The sequence below is a fragment of the Lampetra planeri genome, chromosome 33 (genome assembly GCF_965212315.1).
Source record: "Lampetra planeri chromosome 33, kcLamPlan1.2.h2, whole genome shotgun sequence".
Classification (NCBI taxonomy): domain Eukaryota; kingdom Metazoa; phylum Chordata; class Hyperoartia; order Petromyzontiformes; family Petromyzontidae; genus Lampetra; species Lampetra planeri.
Genome location: NC_136139.1, coordinates 6,430,096 through 6,451,340, shown reverse-complemented (window position 1 = coordinate 6,451,340; position 21,245 = coordinate 6,430,096). Strand labels below are relative to the sequence as shown.

The window sequence follows — 21,245 nt, the reverse complement described above, 5'->3', positions numbered from 1 at the left end:
TTGGTCTCACCAACAACAACACAACTGCCATTCGCCACTAAGTAGCGGTGATGTCACCACGGCGTTCGTGCCAGGCTCTATGCACTTTAGGGCCAGGTTAAGTATTGAAGGTACGCTGCTGGCAGGAGATCACGGGACCGTGTGTTATTCATAACGATGTCCGGCGTTACGCTCCACCTACTGGGGCCTTGTTCAGGAATTGAATCAAGCAGCTCACATTCTCTCTTGATTATATACCATTTCCGCCTGCTGGTCGTGATGACTGTAGGCTGCTCAATGTTGTGTATTTGTCTCATATTGGAGTAAAAACTGGAGGACTCACCAGCATGATGCGTCTCAAAGTGACCAGCAGCTTAAAATACAGCAAGTGGATTTATCAATAATCCATCTGTGCGGAGCTTTGAGTGCTTCCCCCTGTTTGCATCGAATTTATCCAGGTACTCCGCTTTCCTCCCATATGCATGTACAGTATGTTGAACTTCTTTCACACCGCACGTAGCCCAACGTGCTAATCGGAGGTGAAACGTGTCAATTACTGGACTCGCGATACAGAAAAAGGGTAGGGGCTTTTGAGTTGTGGGCAGGATTGTCGGAGGAGTATGTGTGGCCTATGATCAATAAGCGGGGCTAAGATAATTGTTAGGCCACTCGCCGTGTGGGTGGGTGCTCGCTAAAAACAGGGGTTCATCATATATGTGTGTGTGTGTGCAGGTTAGTGGTGTTGGAAAGCAGAGACGTGAGCGAACCAGCGGGCCCTGGGAATCTATACATCCTCGCAGGTCACGAGAACAGCTATTAAGAGATGTATCATGTGAAGCAATGCAAATAAATACAAAGCATGACTGCCGTTGCTGTGTGCGAGTGCTGCTAATTTATTATGAGGTTTCACAGTACGTTATGGAACGGGAGCGTTGGTGCAATGGGTAACGTTCTCAGATTGTACCGTATCGTGAAAATGGTGTTGTGGAAACTCTACTCGCCAGGGATGTCAGCTCTGGAATTGACCTCAAGTCACCGGGTTCATAGCCCCGTGTGCGAATCATCACACTATGCCATCCCAATTTTTTTAAAGACATGTGACTGAAATTTGCTCCATGCACAACTGTTCATAAACACCAGCTCTTACATTTGCATATGTCTCCATCACAGCAGGTGTATTATGTAACAGACCAACGTGCTTGACAATGCATTTTAAATTACCTTTTCCTCCCTTTAAGCTCTAAGCCCGTGACTGATAGCCCGAGACACACAAGCCAAGAACGTATCTCATCATAATCATCAACAGCAGCCATGTTCTATCAAATGCTGAATGAAGGCATCCCAACGTCATCGCCATCTATCATGGTCCTGGCCGATGCCACAATCCATTTCACTCCCACACAAGAAACTGAGCTCATCGCTTCATCTCCACGGGGGTCATCCTCTCGATCCGTCGTGAATCTCGACCACTGGCTGCTACCATCCTATCTAGGGGGCATGTCCTGCCCAAATCCACTTTTCATGACTTTCAATATGATGTACCTTGCATGTTCTCAAATAGAATGTATTCATCTTAAATTTTGTTTGTATTTTACCAGGTAAGGCGCATTGAGCTAAAATGCTTTTTTTCAGAAGCATATCGGCATATTCTGCATATTCTCTGCATTTCCCAGATCAACATAATGTACACACGTCATCTATATAAATAAAGAAAATCTTAATTAATATATGCATGTCTCAAAAACCTCTTGGGTACTTTCCGACAAGGTAGAAAGCTGACATTTTGTGCATATGTCGCTTTTAGAACACAACAGGCCATTTTTGAAAATCCGAGATTTTTTCATTTTAAGGCCCCTAAATCTCAATTTTAAGTGCCCCATGAACATGTTTGTGCATGTCATTCAGAAACCGTGCAAAATATCAGATTGTATTTTTTATTTGATATAGCGTTAAACAGCAAATACAATTAAAGCGAGAACCATTCTATATTTTATTGTTTTTGAGATAATTCGTATTCAAGCGTTTTTGAACGAAAAAAATATGCATTTTATGATGTTAAAATCTGATTCATTCGAAAACGGTAAAATATAGGAGCTTCTTCCCCTCATAGAGTATTATACGAACAAATCGACTTACGAACACGGGGACCGCCCCCCCCCGGAACCGAACCCATTCGTAAGTAGAGGATCCCCAACCTTTACGTATTCGCGTGGCCCTCACCCAACATGGCCGCTGGGTTAACTCTTGCGTGTTTCGCGTGGTCCTCACCCAACATGGCCGTCGGGTTAACTCTTGCGTGTTTCGCGTGGTCCTCACACAACATGGCCGCCGGGTTAACTCTTGCGTTTCTCGTGGCCCTCACCCAACATGGCCGCTGGGTTAACTCTTGCGTGTTTCGCGTGGTCCTCACCCAACATGGCCGCGTGGTAACTCTTGCGTGTTTCTCGTGGCCCTCACCTAACATGGCCGCTGGTTTAACTCTTGCGTTTCGCGTGGCCCTCACCCAACATGGCCGCCGGGTTAACGCTCGCGGTGACGTCACGGCAACGCGGCTCGCCTTCGCTTCGCGCCTTTTCTTTTGGCGGGGGGGGCGGGGCGGGGGGTGACGGTGGCCATTTTGTCCCCGGTGAGGCCGCTGAGGGAGAAGAGCTGAGAGAGAGAGAGACGGCGGCTTTGGTGGTGTTTGGTAAAGATTCTTTAAAGAAACCGTTCCCTTTAAGGCGTTATCGTATTTATTAACACACACAAACAACCGTCGCAATGGCCACGGGAGCAAATGCCACGCCGCTGGGACGCGTCAACCCGCTGCTGACGGGGAAGAGGCCGATGGAGGAGGATGCGGCTGCGATGGCGGCGATGCCGATGACGACGACACCGCAGCAGCAGCAACAACAGCTGCAACAGCAGCAGCTGCAGCCGCCGTTGCCGCCGCTGCCACCACCGCCGCCGCCGCCCGTGCAGCCGCTGGCGAGTGAGTTGCAGCGAAATGGCGACCGCCTTCGAACACTTCCCCCCCCCTCACCCCACGTGCCACCGCTTAGAACGTCGTTCACCTCGCGATCTCGTTACGTTGAGGGGGTTTTTCGGTAAAGTCACGTAGGGAAAAGTAAGTAAATAATAAAATAATATAGGAGAAATAATAATAGAAGTAAATAATAATATAATAGAAATAATAGCGATAAAAAATGTATTGCTTTATTTCTATTATTTCATTATTATTTTTACCTACGTGACTTTACCGAAAAAAACCTAAGTATGAATCCTTGCAGTCACGAAAGCTTCAAATCTAGAAATGAGGGGTTTGCTTAAACGCACGTGTTGGTTGGGTTTTGTTTGGGGTGTGGGAGCGCTTTGCTGTGGTGGTAGCTTCACACGTGGGGCTTCTTCGGCTTGAAGGTTTCGTCAAAGGCGACCCCGAGGGGGGAGTTTAATGTTTGTTTAACGGCAGTGGTTTTATTATGTGACGGTGTAATCTTTTTCTTTTGAGCTTCGCTCGTTGAATACGAGCTTTGAGTAACGTGTTTCAAAGTCCGTCTTTGTAATGCATGTTGAAAGCAATGCTTCTGAAATGTGTACGGCCTTGTGCAAGTTGGTGACACAAGCCTCATCGATATGAACACGAAATAGACAATTCGATTACGTTATTATCTCGTGGGATACGTAAATGGTTGACACGAAACTGCTCCATCACCACGTGGATCAGCATAGGGTGTGGGTGGAAATTCCTTTGAGCATTTCCCAATTATTGCTGTGGTCAAACTATTCCCATCTGAATTTCGATTTAAAGCTTTCGTGACTGCAGGTATTCATCTTCTTGGTTCTTTCGATAAAGTCACGTAGAAGGGATATAAAAAAAATAATGAAAATACTTTTTTTATTTAATATTAAAATAATAAAAATAAAACAATAAAATCAAAATTGAAATAGTATTTTATTATGTTTTATTATTATTTCCATTTTACGTGACTTTACCGAAAGAACCAAGAAGATATTTCCATCTACATTGAAATCCTTAACGATTATTCCAATGATTGCCCACAAAGTTAAAGTATCTGTAAAGTTCGCCCGGCAAGACCACGCGCATGCATGTTGTATATTACCGAATTGTTGAGCTTAATACCACAATGGTAAACAATATGCTGCGCGTTTGTTGTTATTGTACAGGGTGATAACATTTGATAACCACCCCGTCTAAAATAATAGAGATCACGGAGAAAACATTCAATTCCAGAACCTTGACGTGTCTAACGAACCATTCTCAATAGACTTGTGTTTAGTTACATTTAGAGCTATTGTGCACCGTTATTCCAGTATTGTAAAATGCTTGTGTACACGTAATTACTGGACTGATGTCCACTTCATCCTGTATGTTAATTTTTTTGTGCACATCCAGCGCTAACACCTCCCATCGTACCTTTAACCTTTTCATGTGAACACTTGACTTTCACTTGTTTTCGAACAATGTTGCATGGAACTCCAGATTATTGTGTTGGTAATAATAGTCTTGAAAGAGGAATACACGCTGCATTTACAATACACGTACTGTACTACTGTATCGTGCCGAAATACAATAGTTCTTTAAACACTACAGTTTATGAAATAAGCGAGCCTTGATTAACAATAAACGGTGTGTTTACTGTCAGTATATATGTTCTCTTGTAAAACAAATAATTTCGGTGAGTATTGGAGCAACGCTCATAAACACTATCCAATGCCATTTTCTGAAGAGAATATTGACGTGGCACAGCATCTGCTATGTTTGTACCACAAAGAAACCTTTTTCTACGTGCAGGGAAACCCAAGTTAATACCGTGTGAATTTAGGTCACGTTTTTCTCAACGTTGTAAACGATACTTCGCTTCAAGCAAGTACAGAAATTATTTATTATACGTTTTTGCAACATTTTTGAACCAATCAACCAATGGTTGTTTTCATTTATGTAGAAACGGCTGATTTCAAGCTTGCGGGTTTAAGCACACACTAGAATATTCTAATCGCATTAAAAATTAACACCACCTTATATCAAATTTTTATCATAGTCTTACGTGTCGTGCAATTTATCTCCCTCTTCAAAGCGCCACTGCCAACACAGACCTTGAAAAAAAATTCGTTTAATGTTCATGCATTATAAAAGTGGTCGAGTTGGAGGGGCATCGCTTCTCTTAAACATACTAAAAAATGCCACGTTTACGCTGCTTTATTCGTCCAAAGTTCTTGAGAAAGCAGCGGACTCCAGCGAGGCGGCGAAGGACAGGAAGAAAGCGAAACGGAGTCGCTGGGATACGGAGATGACGGAGAAGATCGCCGTGCCGGGCATGCCCACGGTGCTACCACCCGGCCTCAACAAGGACCAGGAGAGAGCATATATAGGTAATGTGTCCCGAAGCACGTCGCATTCCCCACACTGTTCACAGGGAATGGACCCAGACCACGTTTTTCATTCATCAGTTACAACGTCAAGTGGTCTTAACCAGTTTCTTTGCATGGCCGGTGAAAGCGAGTTAACGTTTGATAAGCCTTATTCAATGAGTGTGCTGGCTAATTTGCTTTTGTTGGCCATGTGAAGAAATTTGTCTCACTACAGGTTTTGTGTTGCATTCGGTGAATACTGGTCTCTGCTCTGCCCCATAGATGTCTTACCTCATGACAGAACACAATCTCATGATGCATTGGGATGTTGTTTTTAACGAATGCCTGTATAACACATTTCAACCATTTCACACAATTTCAGTGACGTGCGTTTATTGGGATTGCAGATACTGTACTGTGTATATTTTGCTTCGTTTTAAATAACAAGTGATTACAGAAATACAAATTTTATTGAATGTCTTGTTAATAATGTGTTACAATGCATCATTTTTCTTTAAGTTAACAGTTTTAGTCAGAAACGTGTTTTCATTTATTATTTAAGTACGTGATGCTGGTGAGTGTTTTAATGAACTTTTCCTGTGGCAGACAGATGATTGGGTTGCATTGTTTTGAAAATTGCTGCTGGTGTGTGTTTTTATCATGATTATTGCTGTTTGCGTTTGGCGTTGTGTGTTGTTTATGTTGCTTGACACTTAACCCTTGATTTCCTCCCGTCCTTCCCCAAACTTAACACATTTCAGTGCAACTGCAGATTGAGGACATGAACCGTAAGCTGCGAACAGGAGACCTTGGTATCCCTCCCAATCCTGAAGAGAGGTTGGCGACTGTAGCACTGCTCTACAGTAACCCATTTTTTTCATCCGTTACTTGTCTTCGGTGGTGAAGTAACATGGCTGTTGTTGGCTTGAAATGTCTGTGATTTCAAGCCTGAAAGCTAAGTAAGCTTAATGAGCATGGCTGTCTCTGTAATTCTTTTGCCCGTTTATTGGCAGCAGTGAAAATATTATGTTCAGATGAGTAAGCAATATATTAATATATGCTGCTGCAATTGGTCTCTTGATGTTGGCTTGGTGCAGAAGAAAATCTGCATCGTGGTCACATTTAAAAATAAGCGAGTGTAGTTGATGCGTAGATTAAAATGGTTCAGCTGCTTTTGAACCCTTTCTGCTCAAGTTTAATTGCGTGCTTTTTAAACAGTATAATCACGTCTGAAATGAAAGGGTTTAGTCTAACTCCCCCCTGTGACTGAAACAAGAGTTGGGTCGTTCCAATACACTTGGGCACTCAACAAATCTTGCAAATGTGAAGTGAAATGGCTACCTGCTGTTAAGTTTGCATTTTTTGGCCACACTTAATGCCACAATTAATCCTGAGCATGCTTAAATTGCTCGTCCCTGGGGGAATGTTATCTGAACCATGTTGAGCATTTGTTTAAACTTTGTTAAAAATGAAATACAGGGATGGCCACAACGTATGGGAGTTTATTAAATGTTTAATGAATTATGGTTAAATGCATATTTTAGACGTTTGTTTAGTAGTTAATGCAGCGAGGATTGAACTTTGCTATGAAGATACATTTTAATGAGTGTGTAGTTATGACAATCTCCGTATGCTCATATATATTATAAAAATGTTAGACTACTTTTTGTGCATTAGGCAGCAGCGGAAATGTGTTCTGTATTTCTAATTTGTAACCTAACGCAATGCAAATTGACCCATAACGTGGGGTTTGGGGTGAGAGTTTTCAGGCCTGCAGAGAGGACTCCAGAGATTTGTCATTTGGAATGACAACACGTTTATAAATAGCATAAAAAAGAGAATGCGCAATAGTTGATTCTAACCAAAAATGTTCATATTCTAATTTCTAACAATCTCTTCCCATAGGCAGCAGGAACATGGCAGATTTTTCCCCTTTAAATTTTGATATTTTTTTCCCACTAACAATTTCTAACGGAATGAAAGCAGGTTCCAGCAATACCGCTGCTCGATATCGGCTTCTGTAGTTTCAGCAGCCGCTGTGAACTGATGTGTTGAGCGATCGCACAAACCTTCATAATTGCCTGAATTGACAACAGTATACCATTGCTCTCATTACAGTGCAACTTGACAAGGCAAAATTATAAAGAGCTGTGAATAAGTTTAAAAAAAGAGCATAGTCTTAATTTTTTTGGTATAAACAAATTATGTAACAATGATAATACCTGTGCTGAACCGAAGGGCAGCCCGGTGCGATAGGTGTTTTCAGCTGAGGGCCGTCGAGTGGCGTCTCCTGATGCTAATATGCTTAACAAAGCCCTTACAGGTCAACAGGTCTTTTTAGCCCAACGCATTGCCCTTCATCCGTGACCCGACCCAGCGAATCTGCAAGCTGAGAGGAAGGAACAGAACAACTTAACGACCGCCTTAATCCCATTTTGCGTTGCATATTTGAAAATGACGGTTCCAATAGGCACCGCGTCTGACATTCCCCCAGTTTGGTGTTATTCATCTCTCGTTGCTAATATGTTTGGCTATACTAGCTTTTGTGTAGATGATTGACAATAGTTTAGTTGCCATTTCCAAATGCCTAGTGGAACCGTTGCCTAAAAGTAAATTCATATAGATTATGTTAACGCTAGATAAATAGCACGTCCATTCAGCGAATGTAAGCAGTGCAGTAACTTGTTAGTAGTTTTTAAGCTTTTATTTGGTCGACTCGTTTTTGCATGGTGTCTGCAACAGGTCACATTAGTGTAAATTCCCCCAATTAAAATAATAACATTGTAATTTACGTAAAAAATAATGTACATTTTTTACTTGATTGTTTTCTTTGAAGCCCCAAGTTAAATTAATTTACTAGATCAAGAGGTTGCTGTTTTCATTAAATTTCTTGGCAGGGAAGTTGCAACAATGGGCATATTTATTAAGTCCCTCACTCTTAAGCAAGTAGCATAAATGCTTAACAAAGCCCTGACACTCCCAGTCAATTGGCAGGTAGTGTTTGGGGAGGTAAAGTGTGGATACTCCCACTTTCGAGACGTGGCCAGCATGGAAGTCGGCCGAAAATACCCTCTTCGAGGGGCTCTTGAGTTCCTAATGGAGGCCTTTCTGCCACTAGTGGCGTGAAAAAGAAATTGTGGGGCTGTACATATAATTATTTGAATAATTGACTCCTAACTTAATTTAAATTGATTATGTAATTGAAGTTAGTAAGTTAAGTTAATTTAGGAGCCGCAGTTGGCTTTAAATACCACAGACATGGCAATTGAAGCACCAGAATTACAAAAGCAGCAACATTGATGTGCAGATGCCAGTGCAGGAACTGTTGGCCACGTGCTATGGTACGGGTCACCCATTTTCTGTCTGCTTCCGTGCGTGCCTGTGTGTGTGTGTGTGCGCTTGCGTGCGTGCACTTGGCTTGGCACAGGTCACCATCACCGGAGCCCATTTACAACAACGAGGGAAAGCGGCTGAACACTCGTGAGTACCGCACGCGCAAGAAGATTGAGGACGACCGGCACGTGCTCATCCAGGAAATGTACAGGCTCAATCCGGACTACAAACCACCTGCTGACTACAAGTGTGTTGTCCTACTCGCACCTCTATGCATTTGAAATATAATCACAGCATTTGAGTGACATCTTGTGCACGTTTTTCAGGTAATTAAACTAAAAAATTTGTTTACGGTTGGAGAGGGGGCATGCTAAAGAGTATTCACTCCATGGCATAGGACTTACAGCAACTGCATTTATTGCAGGACTGCTGATTGTTCATTAACGAGCCACCATATTCATCCTGTTGAGGGTTGAAAGGTTGTGATTGTAAGTCTGTTGTACTGTCTTTTTAGTTATTTGTGTTTTTGATGCTGTCGTTCCAATAATTATTTTCCAGAGGGTAGTATTTTTAAAGTGAGTGATCTGATTGCAGGCCACCTGCGCAGAAGATAAGCGAGCGAATTATGATTCCTCAAGATGAACACCCTGATATCAATTTCATTGGCCTCATCATTGGCCCAAGGTAGGTTTTCAATATGAATCTAGTGTCTTGCCTTGCTCTTGCCCTCCAATTTTTGTAAATTCAATTTGGGGTTTTAGATTTCACAGGTATATAAGACATTGAGATGATTAATTGTTTAAAGAAAAGTAGTTTCTACTTGATAAAATGATCGCACTCTTGCTTGAGCCATTTGACATGTTTACAAATATTGTGTACGAGTTTTGCGTATGTACCGAAAGTATTATGTTTAGCGTATAGAATATCTTTGTATTGGAATTGTGGCAATTGGGCTGCTTTTCTTCAATGGGGATGCGTCGCCACCACCACTCATTTACAGTGCTCTTTCACAGGGGCAACACTCTTAAGAAGATAGAGAAGGAATGCAATGCCAAGATCATGATAAGGGGCAAAGGTTCTGTGAAGGAGGGGAAGATCGGCCACAAGCCGGGGCAGCCCCTACCGGGCGAGGATGAGCCCCTGCATGCTCTGGTCACGGCGAGCACTCAGGACAACGTGCGCAAGGCTGTTGATCAGGTCAGAGCTCCCCCGTTTCCTCTATTGTGAGACTCGGGCATATAATCATGAATTTATTTCATTGTTTAAAATGTGCGCAATGAATTGTGTGCATAGTTGCTATTTATGATTAATACAAAAATGTATGAAGTTCTTTTTCCATTTGATTACTGGTTGTAAATGGCAGGCAGCACAAATGAGACGGTACAAACGACATTGAAAAAATGCATACCAGAGAATATAAAGCAATGGCAACAAAGATAGTAGATTTTTTTTTATCTAATTGACTTAATGGAGTCATGCAGGGCATGAATGGTAATGCATATTTGGTAGTTTTTTCCAGTTATATTAAACAGTGCTGTAAAAGTTACATAATTTAGACATAGTACTTGTTTTTAGATTGGGGTTAGATATGCATTCTGCGATTTTTTTTTTTAATGAGGCATAGATTTATCTCTAAGTAAATATGGAATGTTGGTGCCGTACAACTGCTAAAATGTGTTGAGGAATAGTACATTTTTTGTAAACTGGGCTTGTCATTCAAAAACAAGACCATGCTGTTGTCTGTAAAAGTAACTGCTCGTTGTGATTGTCTACAAGTGACCACATTCATTGTAATTATGTTTATTTGTTTTGTCAGCAAAAGGTCTCAATTGGTAACCTCCAGAATCACATATGCAGATGTTTTTTGTTCTTAACCAGTGGTGCCCTTTTGAAAAAAGGCATTGTGAAAATAAAACCATTCTGCCAAGGGTCTCATAAACCTGTGTGTGTGCAGATCAAGAACATTCTGAAGCAGGGCATCGAGGTGCCGGAGGGGCAGAACGAGCTGCGGCGCATGCAGCTGCGAGAGCTGGCTCGTCTCAACGGCACGCTTAGAGACGATGAGACTAGCAGGTGAGAGTCGCAACTATAAACACAACACTACCAAACCTTCCTCGCTCTCCTGTGCAGGCTTTTGTAATACCTAGAGTAGCTTAGCTGTGCTTTGTGAAAGTTGATTGGAATTTTTTTTTTAATGTTCGAGATGAGTTTTTTTTCTACATTAAGCTGTGATCGTGTGTTTTTTTTTACTCTAGGGTGCTCCGTCCATGGCAGGCACCGCCTGAGACTCGTAGTGTCACTAATATGACGATCTGTAATCGCTGTGGGGGAGCCGGTCACATTGCTTCGGACTGTCGAATCAGCAGGTACGTTTTATGTGTTGTGATGCACACACATCTTGTTGTTTCCTCAGGGTGACTATTGTGTGGGTGGTTGTCAGTTGCTACAAAAAAGCCTACCTGTTTGTGTTTTAAAATGTAACAACACCAGCCAGGTTTTGTGCAGAATTTTTTTTTAAGGAAGAGAAATACAAAAGGCTACTGTGTAGATACCTAAGCTGCATGTTCTGGGCTATCCAACATGAGTTTGGGGAGGGGGGCGTTGAGCAAGTAGTTATGGGCAAAAACATCTTATACCACTAAGGACATTAACTACAATACTCCCATACATTTTCACATGTCAGTGCAGTAGCATCGTTATGAGCTCTGATAGAACAACATGATTGGTCGTTTTGGCTGGGTCATTGAAAATTAGTTTATAGCTCAATGGGCCTTACTGAAAATAAACTGGCTGATAAAGTCATTTCTCACCAACAGAGCTTCTCGTCGGACAACCCGCAGCCTAGATATGTATCTACATGATATGACCTGTTTTTGTGATTTGCAACCTTGAAATGTTTTGCTCATGAAAGATGTCGCCGTGATTCTCTGATTGCTGTGCATTGTCCTCCGGCGTCAGGGAGAATGCTGCTGCTGGTACCGGCGGTGGCACCGGTGGTGGCGGCGGTGGTGGTGGCGGAGGCATGGGCATGGGTCCTCCCCAGGGCAACCAGGAGCGAGCACGCATGGACGAGGAATATCTCTCCCTCATGGCCGAGCTCGGGGAGGAGACACCTGCTCGCTCTGGCGGTGGACATGTAAGTACCCTTTAAATGCATGTGAGGTAGAGGGTGTATGAACATAGATCAAACCAGACGAGCGTTTAAACTGGAGATGGACAGGAACAGCTTAGGACAACTCCATGGGTTTGAGGGGCACAACAGCCTTTCAGGGGGGATGCAGCTGCAGCATGTATAACATGCAGGATACATTTTGAATGTGCCCAAGGAACATTAGCGTCGGTTACAGCGACTGCACAAATTACGTGAAAAACATGCCCTGCGTTACGTTGACGAGAGGTGTCAGCAAGTAATGTATCTGTGTATTGTGGCCATAGTTACCGAAGAGGGGGGGGGGCAGTTCGCAGTGGTGATATGTTAACTACCTCGCCTGTTATACAGGAGGTCGTGGGTTTGATCCCGACCTTGATTCCTGCATATTTGGAGTTTGCATGTCTCCTCTCCCTGTGGTCATGTGGATTTTTCTCCGGGTCCTCCATTTTTCCCCTCCATATTTAGTATCAACATGCATTTAGAGTATTTAGTTGCTATAAATTTCCACACGATGATAAGCCACTTTGCTTAGCTATCATTTGTGGCCAGGTCGCTTCTAAAAAGGAGCTATATAGCTCTGTGTGGGCCTTGCCTGGTAAAATAAAAAATAGTTTAAGTCAGTATACGAAAAAGGTTGAGAACCTCTGGCATATGATGAAAAAGAGAGCATTGAAAGATAAGAAAAAATTGTGTTGGAGAATATAATTTTAATGAAGACTTAATGCCCTTTATTTACCTAGGAGACCTTTTTCAGGAGGGTCCCCTGGAATTTAGTTGTTTAGCCAACACCATTAACAGTATTTTTTCTGAAGGATTAAACTAGAGCACCTGGATAAATTCCCATGCATATGAGGCATTAACATTAAAGCTCTATACAGATTAAATTCAATAATCTATTGCTGTACGACCATTTCCAAGCTACCTTGCAGTCCATACCCTACAATACCTGTTATTCCCAGAGTCATCTATAAAAGTACAAAATCTGATGAGATAGGGTGCACTTTAGATGATTTGGTTGTAGTGTGAAGAATGAGGTAAATAAATCTACGTCACTGACCTATTTATGTTTTGTATTCCAGGGTGGTGGAAGTGGTGGGCGCTCTTCGTGGATGAGCTCGGCACCCTCTGACAACAAGCCCATGCTGGCCATCCAGGCAGGACCCTCTCGCCCGCAACATGGCTTCGGAGGCGGTGCCGCTACTGCCGCCGGTGGTCACATGCAGCAGCACCAGCAGCACCAACAGCACCAGCAGCACCCGCACCAGCACCAGCAGCAGCACCAGCAGCAGCACCACCAGCAGCACCAGCAGCATCACCACCAGGGCGGCGGGGGAGGCATGGGTGGCCACGGGCACCACATGCACCATGGAGGGCACGGCGGAGGCGGGCCTCCACCCATGTGGATGCAGCACACGCAGCAGCAGAGGCTGCCGCCCCCTGTGCCCATGCCGCCTATGGGTGAGGAAATATGGCTGGCCCCCACTGCGCTTGTTTGTGTTGGTGCTTCTGTCAGTTGAGCATTGTTGTGTGCATCGTAGCATTACAGGCAAGCCTTATTGACTTGTAAAGGAAGGTACAATCGAATAAAAGCGTAGATCTCTTGGATATATAATTAGTTTGTACCGAACTGTCAGAAATGTTTTGCAAGCATCGCTCCTGAAAAAACACAAAAATTACATTTAGGTGTTCGATTGTAGCAGCGCTGTGGTGACGTTTATTAGTAATCGGCATTTTGCGACTGCCACTGTGTAGCATATTATGAGATGATAGGACAATAGTCTGAGTCCATAATTGGCAATAAGTAACGGCAAAGCAGTTATAAGTGACTCAGAATTGTGCGCAGTTGCGTATACAGTACACGACTTCCCTGAAGGCATTCACCTTCAGCGAGTGCGATGTCGATCACACGGTTCGAATTCGACCCTCGATCTACACACACGCGTCGAATAAAAAGCAAGGGACAAGTCCTTACTAATAACTCCTCTATCATTTTTAATTGCTGGAGGGGTTTTTCCCCCCTACCTGAAAATCCTGGCTCCGCCATTTCCGTTAAACATTAATCTGGAACATGAGTCACCAATACATTTAACGAACCTTGCCCGTTTATATTCTTCATGAATCGCCTGCTCTGACTCGCTTATCTGTATACAATTGTGCGCCATGTGCTTAAGAGGGTCTTTCGCTTTGTGCGTGTGCAGGCATGCCTCCCTTCATGGGCATGGGGCCCCCCATGCACCACAACACCGTGCAGGCACCACCACCTCCACCCATGGGGGGCAACATGATGAGCTGGCAGCAGCAGCCCCCGCCGCCACCCATGCCTCAGTCAAGCACGAACGCGTCAGCTGGCAGCCTGCCCTGGCAGTCGGCCGGTGAGTGCACCTAGCCTGGTACGGATGCCATGTGGTCTAAATGGTACTTAGGGTTGAGTGCTGTTGTGTGGGATGAATCTTAAGAGAGCTTTATCTCCTCAAACCATAAGATGGTGCAAGTTGCAAAATATGTAACATGCCTTAATTTTTGTTACTTGATACAATTAGAGTAACATACAAAAGTATATTTTAATAAAAAATGTAAGGTAAAACAGTTGTGCATAATCTAAAATACAACAATTTTGCAGCACAACATTCCTGTCTTAAATTATTAACAATATGGAAGCTCATGGGTAGCCGAGGGAAAATGTTTTTCCATATATGCATCTAGTTCTTTACTAGCTAGTTTGTGTGTCCCAGTTTTGGCCAGCTGACTAATTTAGCCAGGTTTAAATAAAGTTCTGAATAGCAAACAACATTATAAAAGAGGTTTATTCATATTGGATCATCTTTTCTGTAGTTATCGTGCACCCGCTGGCAGATGGATGAATGAACAGCCAATGCATATATGTGTTCAACCTCAATTGAGACTCACAAATATAACAGTGGTGTAATTTATGTATGTATAAATCTTGACTTTAAGCTTTCGTGATAGCAGGGATTCATATTTGGGTAAAGTCACGTAGATAGGTTCAAATTATAAAAAAATTAAGAAACCAAAAACTACGATGTTTTGATCACAACACAAGCGATCGTCATCAGGAGGAAAACAGAGGGGGAAAACTGCTAAAAACAGACTGTTTTAAAGGTTTATAATGGGTGTAGCCCAAGGGTCATAAACGAAGTGGGCGGAGCTAGTGATGTTAATGTGATAAATTAGTATGGTTGATTACGATCGCCTATTTCTCTCTAAAATTTACCAGGCTCTCATAGGTCCATTCGCTCTTTCTCTCCCCCGGCCGCTTCGGGGTGGATTACCACACATCTCTCTGTTTGTCAAATTTCACACTTCACTTCTAATTTTAGCAATCTTTGGAGATCGTAATCAACCAGGCTATGCATTAACTGTGTGTTAGCCGACTCTCAGTGTTGCATTACATTACATTTCCAAAAGATTGATACATTTTGTTTTCCCAAACTATTTCTCTATAAATTTCGATTTAAAGCTTTCGTGACTGCAGGGATTCATCTTCTTGGTTCTTTCGGTAAAGTCACGTAGAAGGGAAATAATAAAATAATAAAAATAAAACATAATAAAATAATTCTCACGACATTTCGGCCACAACGCAAGCAGCCGTCCTCAGGTGAAGACCAGGTCTGTCGGGGAGACAGCGTCTGAATGAAACACCACCACGCTTGGAGCGTATATTTAAGCTGGGTTGGAAGGGGGGAAGGGCGCCTTGACAAAATAATTTGCATATCAAGAGGAATTTAGCATATGTATGGGAAATGCAGGTATGTGATTAGTACTACTTGTGAAATACGTAGGAGGTGGGTTTTCAAAGTCATTATGCCCGTACATTATGCAGGATTAGCAGCATCAAAGGGAGGGGATAGGGGTAGTATTAATAAAGGGAAGGAATGTTAATAGTGTGTAGCTGCAGTAACTAAACAACCACGTATTCTAAGGTATTAGGTGGTGTATAGTAATACAGTATATAATTTAATGTTGGGTTTGTCTAATGCAGCATATAGTACGGGGTAGACCCGTGTGATGTAAGGAACAAGTTTAGCTGGAAGCATATTATGTTTTTTTGCGACATAGAATTGTAATGTATTACTTACTGTTAGTAGCTCAGCTTATTGGAGATTATATTTAGTATACTGATGATACTATGTAGTTTATACTATGAGATCTCTTTTACCAGTGGCAAAATATGATAGTAGGTTTTTACCCTTTTAACTGGTAATAAAGGTGTCAGTTTTGTACCAGTTAAAAGGGTAAAAACCTACTATCATGTAGTTTATACTTTAGTTTTTTTACGTGGTTGTTTAGTTACTGCAGCTACATACTATTAACATTCCTTCCCTTTATTAATACTACCCCTATCCCCTCCCTTTGATGCTGCTAATCCTGCATAATGCACGGGCATAATATGACTTTGAAAACCCCCCGCCCACCTCCTACGCATTTCACAAGTAGTACTAATCACAGACCTTCATTTCCCATAAATATGCTAAATTCCTATTGATATGCAAATTATTTTGTCAAGGTGCCCTTCCCCCCCTTCCAACCCAGATTAAATATACGCTCCAAGCGTGGTGGTGTTTCATTCAGACGCTGTCTCCCCAACAGACCTGGTCTTCACCTGAGGACGGCTGCTTGCGTTGTGGCCGAAACGTCGTGAGAATTTTTTTTATTATGTTTTATTTTTATTATTTTATTATTTCCCTTCTACGTGACTTTACCGAAAGAACCAAGAAGATATTTCTCTATAATTTACCAGGCTATCATAGGGCCATTCGATCGTCTTTCCCTCGGTAGCTTCGGGGTGGATTCATTGACATGCTAATTTCTCTGCTCCAGCAGCTGCCCCAGCAGACCCCCACCTCTCTTTGCCCAATCCCCCCCCCCCTTTCTCTCTATTTAAGGCCTCGACACAGAGGCATTGGGTCTCTGTGTGTCTATGTTGTGTGTCTCTCTCTGTGCGTCTGTGTTGTCTCTCTGCTTGTGTGTGTCTGTCTGTGTCCCGTGTCTGTGTTTTGTCTCTCTCTCAAATTTAGTTCTACCTGATGACGGTTGCTTGTGTTGCAATCGAAATGTCGTACTCTATTATTTAATTTATTTTCTTTCCACGTGACTTTACCGAAAGAACCAAAGAATAATTCCTGCAGTCAAGAAAGCTTCAAATGAAGTTAGAAATTAGCATGTGAATGTAAGATCAGAGAGCGGCCTCCACTGTGAGTGAGCTGAGGTGGCTATGTTAATGTGAGGCATTCGCATGTTAATGTAAGATCGCAGAGCCGCCGCTGCGTCGAGGTCGGCACGCAGAGGTGGCGGTGTTGGTGTGAGAAATTTAACCTGTTGATGTAAAGCCCACCGGCTATCAACAAAGATGCGTTACTGAAGCTATCCATATATACCGACAGACACAATTTCAACCGAGATGGGTACAAACTTAGCAATCATTGGAAGGACGTTATCAACCAGTTTAAGTCATAACTGGCTGTGATTTTAGTTATTTTTAGCTCCGATTTTACATTAACAGGTTAAATTTCTCACACCAACACCGCCACCTCCGCGCGCCGACCTCGATGCAGCGGCGGCTCTGCGATCTTACATTAACGTGCGAATGTCTCACATTAACATAGCCACCTCAGCGTGCTCGCTGTGGAGGCCGCTCTCCGATCTTACATTCACATGCTAATTTATCACATTAACATCATTAGCCCCGCCCACTTCATTTATGACCCTTGGGCTACACCCATTTTAAACCAGTCTTATTAAGCAGCTTTCCCCCTCTGTTTTCCTCTTGATGACGATCGCTTGTGTTGTGATCGAAATGTGTTGTGAACGAAACGTCGTAGTTTTTTTGTTTATTTTATTTTTATTAATTTGAACCTATCTACGTGACTTTACCAAAAGACCCCAATAATTATTTATGTATGAACTTCTTTCGCACCCTACATAGTTGGGGGGAAGGACAACAAACTAAACACAAAAATCAGTTCTAAACAAAGTAGTTTTAAATTTAGGCGGTGGTGGCGCACGCAAAGGTTGGTGGACCCCACAAATGTTGCGAAACTCCCCATGGGCTTGCCAGGAGACGTCGATACAGCAAAATGTAGACGAATATCATCTGTCCCTTTTTGTATGGGATAGTGTTGCCCTCTCACAGGAGTGGGTTTTCTCTGCGTGCTACTTTTTTCTCCCAATTTTTCAACACTCGTTACTTGGATAAAAAAAAGTTATATATTGAGGGCTGCAGAACTTGGGGAATTATTCGTGCTGGCTCACCACCTAGCTGCCTTCCAACTTGTCTGTGGTTCAGCATTGAGATGCAATTGCATGCACGGCGCTATATAAAACTATATACAGGAGTCATAATAAATACATATAATTAAATACAACTTTCCAGAGATGGCTGAAGAGCTTGCTGATTGAGGCCTCTTGGGGCGAGCAGTGGTGGAGTTCAGAATCGGAATATTAGCTTAGACTGGAGGAATATGATGAGCGAAACGCTATTTTTCACAGATGTCCAGTCGGGGCAGGTCAGAACGTTACAACAATAAACAATACAAAAACAGGATAGGAGTGCAAAGTATAGGAAAGGCAAACAAATCGCTTATAAAAAATACAAGTAAAATAAAAAGCATTTTGTATGCAGACAAAGGGGTAGGATCTAATGGCGGAGCCAGCATTTTCAGGTACGGGGGGGGGCAACCCCTCCAGCAATGAAAAATGATAGAGGAGTTGTTAGTAAGGACTTGTCCCTTGCTTTTTATATAACGCGTGTGGGGCGATGGCGCAGCCATCAATCGAGGGTCGAATTCGAACCGCATTGTGTGATCGGTATTGCGCTCGCTGAAGGTATGCCTTCAGGGAAGTCGTGTACTGTATACGCAACTGCACACGATTCTGCGAGTCACAACTGCTTTGCCGTTACTTATTGGCAATTATGGACTCAGACTATTGTCCTATCATCTCATAGAGTCCCTGGCACGTAATAATATGCTACAACAGTGGCAGTGGGGGTCGCAAAATGCCGATTTATTACTAATAAACCGCAATGATCCGATTGAAATTAGGGATTTCGAATGCATCATTGGGGGGGCACGTGCCACCCCACCCCCCCCACTGGCTCCGCTAGTGGTAGAATCAACTGCCTCTTCATCTGACAATGAAGTTGGAGCCACAGGAATATTGACACGAGGAAGCTGGCTCTCTTTTGTGTTCTTCTCTGGACCTTCTGCTTTGATTGCAGAATGTTTAAATAATCTTCCTGGGGGGAGCTTGACAGCATTTGTCTTCTGCTGGTACAGCCTTTTGTAGCAGTCAATGCCGGTTTATATTTGTGGTCATGGTGGCATCGCTTTATTGGCCTCTTCTTCAGCTCATCCCAGCTGCATAAGATCCTCATTTAATAGGTCCCCTCACCATGGGACTCCAGAAACTCTTACCATGTCCGACGCCTCCACGTTGTCAAGTCCAGCTATTTTGCGATGTAATACTTCTACGCATGTACCAACTGGAGGGGGGGGAGCCCTCTACGTTCTACGCGCGTAGCATATGCGGAACATTAAACTTGAAAGGAAATAGGTTCTCAAATGAATCAGCAGTGTATATACGAAACAACACAATGTGGCAACTTGTAGCAGGGGATTCGTGTCCTAATTTACGATGTGAATGTTGAAAATGTAGTGTCATTGTTGAATGTCTCCTCCCCCACTCCCATAGCCATGACGAACACGGGTACGGCGCTGCCCCCGTGGCAGCAGGCCACTCCTAGCACGGCCCTGCCACCGCCGCCACCACCGGGACCCAACCCGCCCGCACCTCCCGCTGCACCGGCACCGCCCACCGTGGCCCCAGCTCCAGTGCCACCACCCCCAACTCAGCCACCACTACCGCCCGGCGCTCCCCCACCACCTCCACCACCGCCTGGCTCGGCGCTGCTGTTTGCTCCTCCGCCGCCACCGGCTGATCCAGCCACACAATACCCGGGCATAATTGGCACTATGGGCATGGGCCTGTCGTTTGCCATGCCACCACCACCTCCCCCACAGAGCTAGCCCACCAGACGAGCCAGAATACGTATCTGTTTTCTGTTGGTGTTGTCGATTGCAGCGTTACGATCCTGGTATAAGGGTCAGTCTTTAGGTAGCTGCTTGGAAAATCCCTCTTGGTGCGATTTTTGTCACGTGATTTTTGTTTGCGAAAAGATGAGTAAGATTGGTATTTGAACGTTAAGTGATTGAGCTGAAGCCTGACCCACAGCACGAGTTTGGCCTTGAGAATCTCAGTTTTTTTGGCTTATCTCTTTTTTAATAAAAATGTTGTGTGCACACCACCTTATCCAGGCACAAAGATTCTGCAGGGGTTTTTTTTTCATACAGAATTGCGTTGTTTACCTATGCGTTTGTGAAAAATATTGCATTGTGGAAATAAACACATTGTAGCTGGTAAGGCTAATCTTCAGGAAAGTATCCGTTGCATGAGTAAAATATCGGTTTTAGTTATTTTTTGTAACGGTCTTTAGACTTTTTTTTATATATATAAAATATTGAAATTTGACTTAATTTACAGGCAGGATACAAATCTTTTCAGGATGAATTATTTTTCACAAAAGTAACGCATTTAGATGAATCTTTTTTTACAATTGTTTTTGGTAAAGTTCATTAAATTACCCTTTCACATTATATTCTGCACCTCTGTTTGGAAAGGCCCATTGTAATGGTGATTAGTGAATGGCAGTGCTTCTGCTTGCAAGTGTATTGACATTCTAAATTTTAGAATCTTCTCAGTTGTGTTGAGTGGCTGTACAAAGCAACATTTTTTTCCTTTATGGGGTGTGTGGGGTGGTGATGTGAAGTTATGGAATTAAATGGGTGATTAGTTTTTAAGTGTGGCAAGTTGCATAAAACACCTTAAGAATAATCAACCGTTGTCTATCTCTCGTTGGCTTCGAGGTTTTCTTGCAGCTGGCTACCTGACTAACCTACTAAGCTTTACACCAAATCTCTGAAGTGGGTTTGAGTTGCAAGTTGGAATTTTACATGCTTAACATTTTACCCAAAATAATTCCTGGTTATTGGTGATACAATTTGAGACTTGCGGTGTAAAATGTGAAGTCTATAGTGGTGCGGTAATTTGTGTTAAACCCCCCCCCCCCCCCCCCATAAAGCGATTTTCCCCTCTTGGTTTTGCCATTTAATGTGGTACCATTTGAAAGGACAACACTCGAGACGTGTTTTATACAACTGGCCCACATACGTGTTTGTGTGCTGGATACCCATGAGGATGTTTTAAATTATGTTTTCGAGTCAATTTTAACTTGGGATAACTTAATTGCAGGACAGCTCAGCAGAAAGCGAGGGAAACGCATTTATACAATTGAGCTGTTTTTCTTCATAAGAATAAAGCGGTTTTGTACAAAAAAAGCAACATATCCCCCTTTAGT

The 21,245-nt window shown here is 43.1% G+C and overlaps 2 protein-coding genes across 4 annotated transcripts in view; both read left to right on the top strand.

Annotated features, from left to right (window-relative positions):
- The window catches only part of LOC144729696 (mitogen-activated protein kinase kinase kinase kinase 5-like), a 33,816-nt gene extending 32,969 nt beyond the window's left edge, over positions 1 to 847 (top strand). Inside the window, exon 29 of the mRNA XM_078610130.1 lies at positions 712 to 847. Within this exon, the coding sequence (XP_078466256.1) occupies positions 712 to 799 (88 nt within the window). The 3' untranslated portion in view covers positions 800 to 847. The remainder of the gene's footprint in view (positions 1 to 711) is intronic.
- A 1,716-nt stretch (positions 848 to 2,563) lies between these two features.
- LOC144729697 (splicing factor 1-like) lies at positions 2,564 to 21,225 on the top strand. Of its 3 annotated transcripts, none has more exons than XM_078610131.1 (12): positions 2,564 to 2,950; positions 5,191 to 5,349; positions 6,090 to 6,165; positions 8,756 to 8,908; positions 9,256 to 9,345; positions 9,675 to 9,858; positions 10,616 to 10,734; positions 10,917 to 11,027; positions 11,620 to 11,797; positions 12,892 to 13,270; positions 14,011 to 14,184; positions 19,523 to 21,225. In XM_078610131.1, the coding sequence occupies exons 1-12, from the start codon at positions 2,740 to 2,742 to the stop codon at positions 19,855 to 19,857; spliced, it is 2,169 nt and encodes a 722-aa protein (XP_078466257.1). In that variant the 5' UTR covers positions 2,564 to 2,739; the 3' UTR covers positions 19,858 to 21,225. The 3 variants fall into 3 exon arrangements, with proteins under 3 accessions (XP_078466257.1, XP_078466259.1, XP_078466258.1); XM_078610133.1 differs by having other exon boundaries at positions 14,011 to 14,202; positions 19,523 to 19,609; XM_078610132.1 differs by lacking the exon at positions 9,256 to 9,345.
- The last annotated feature ends 20 nt before the right edge of the window (positions 21,226 to 21,245 follow it).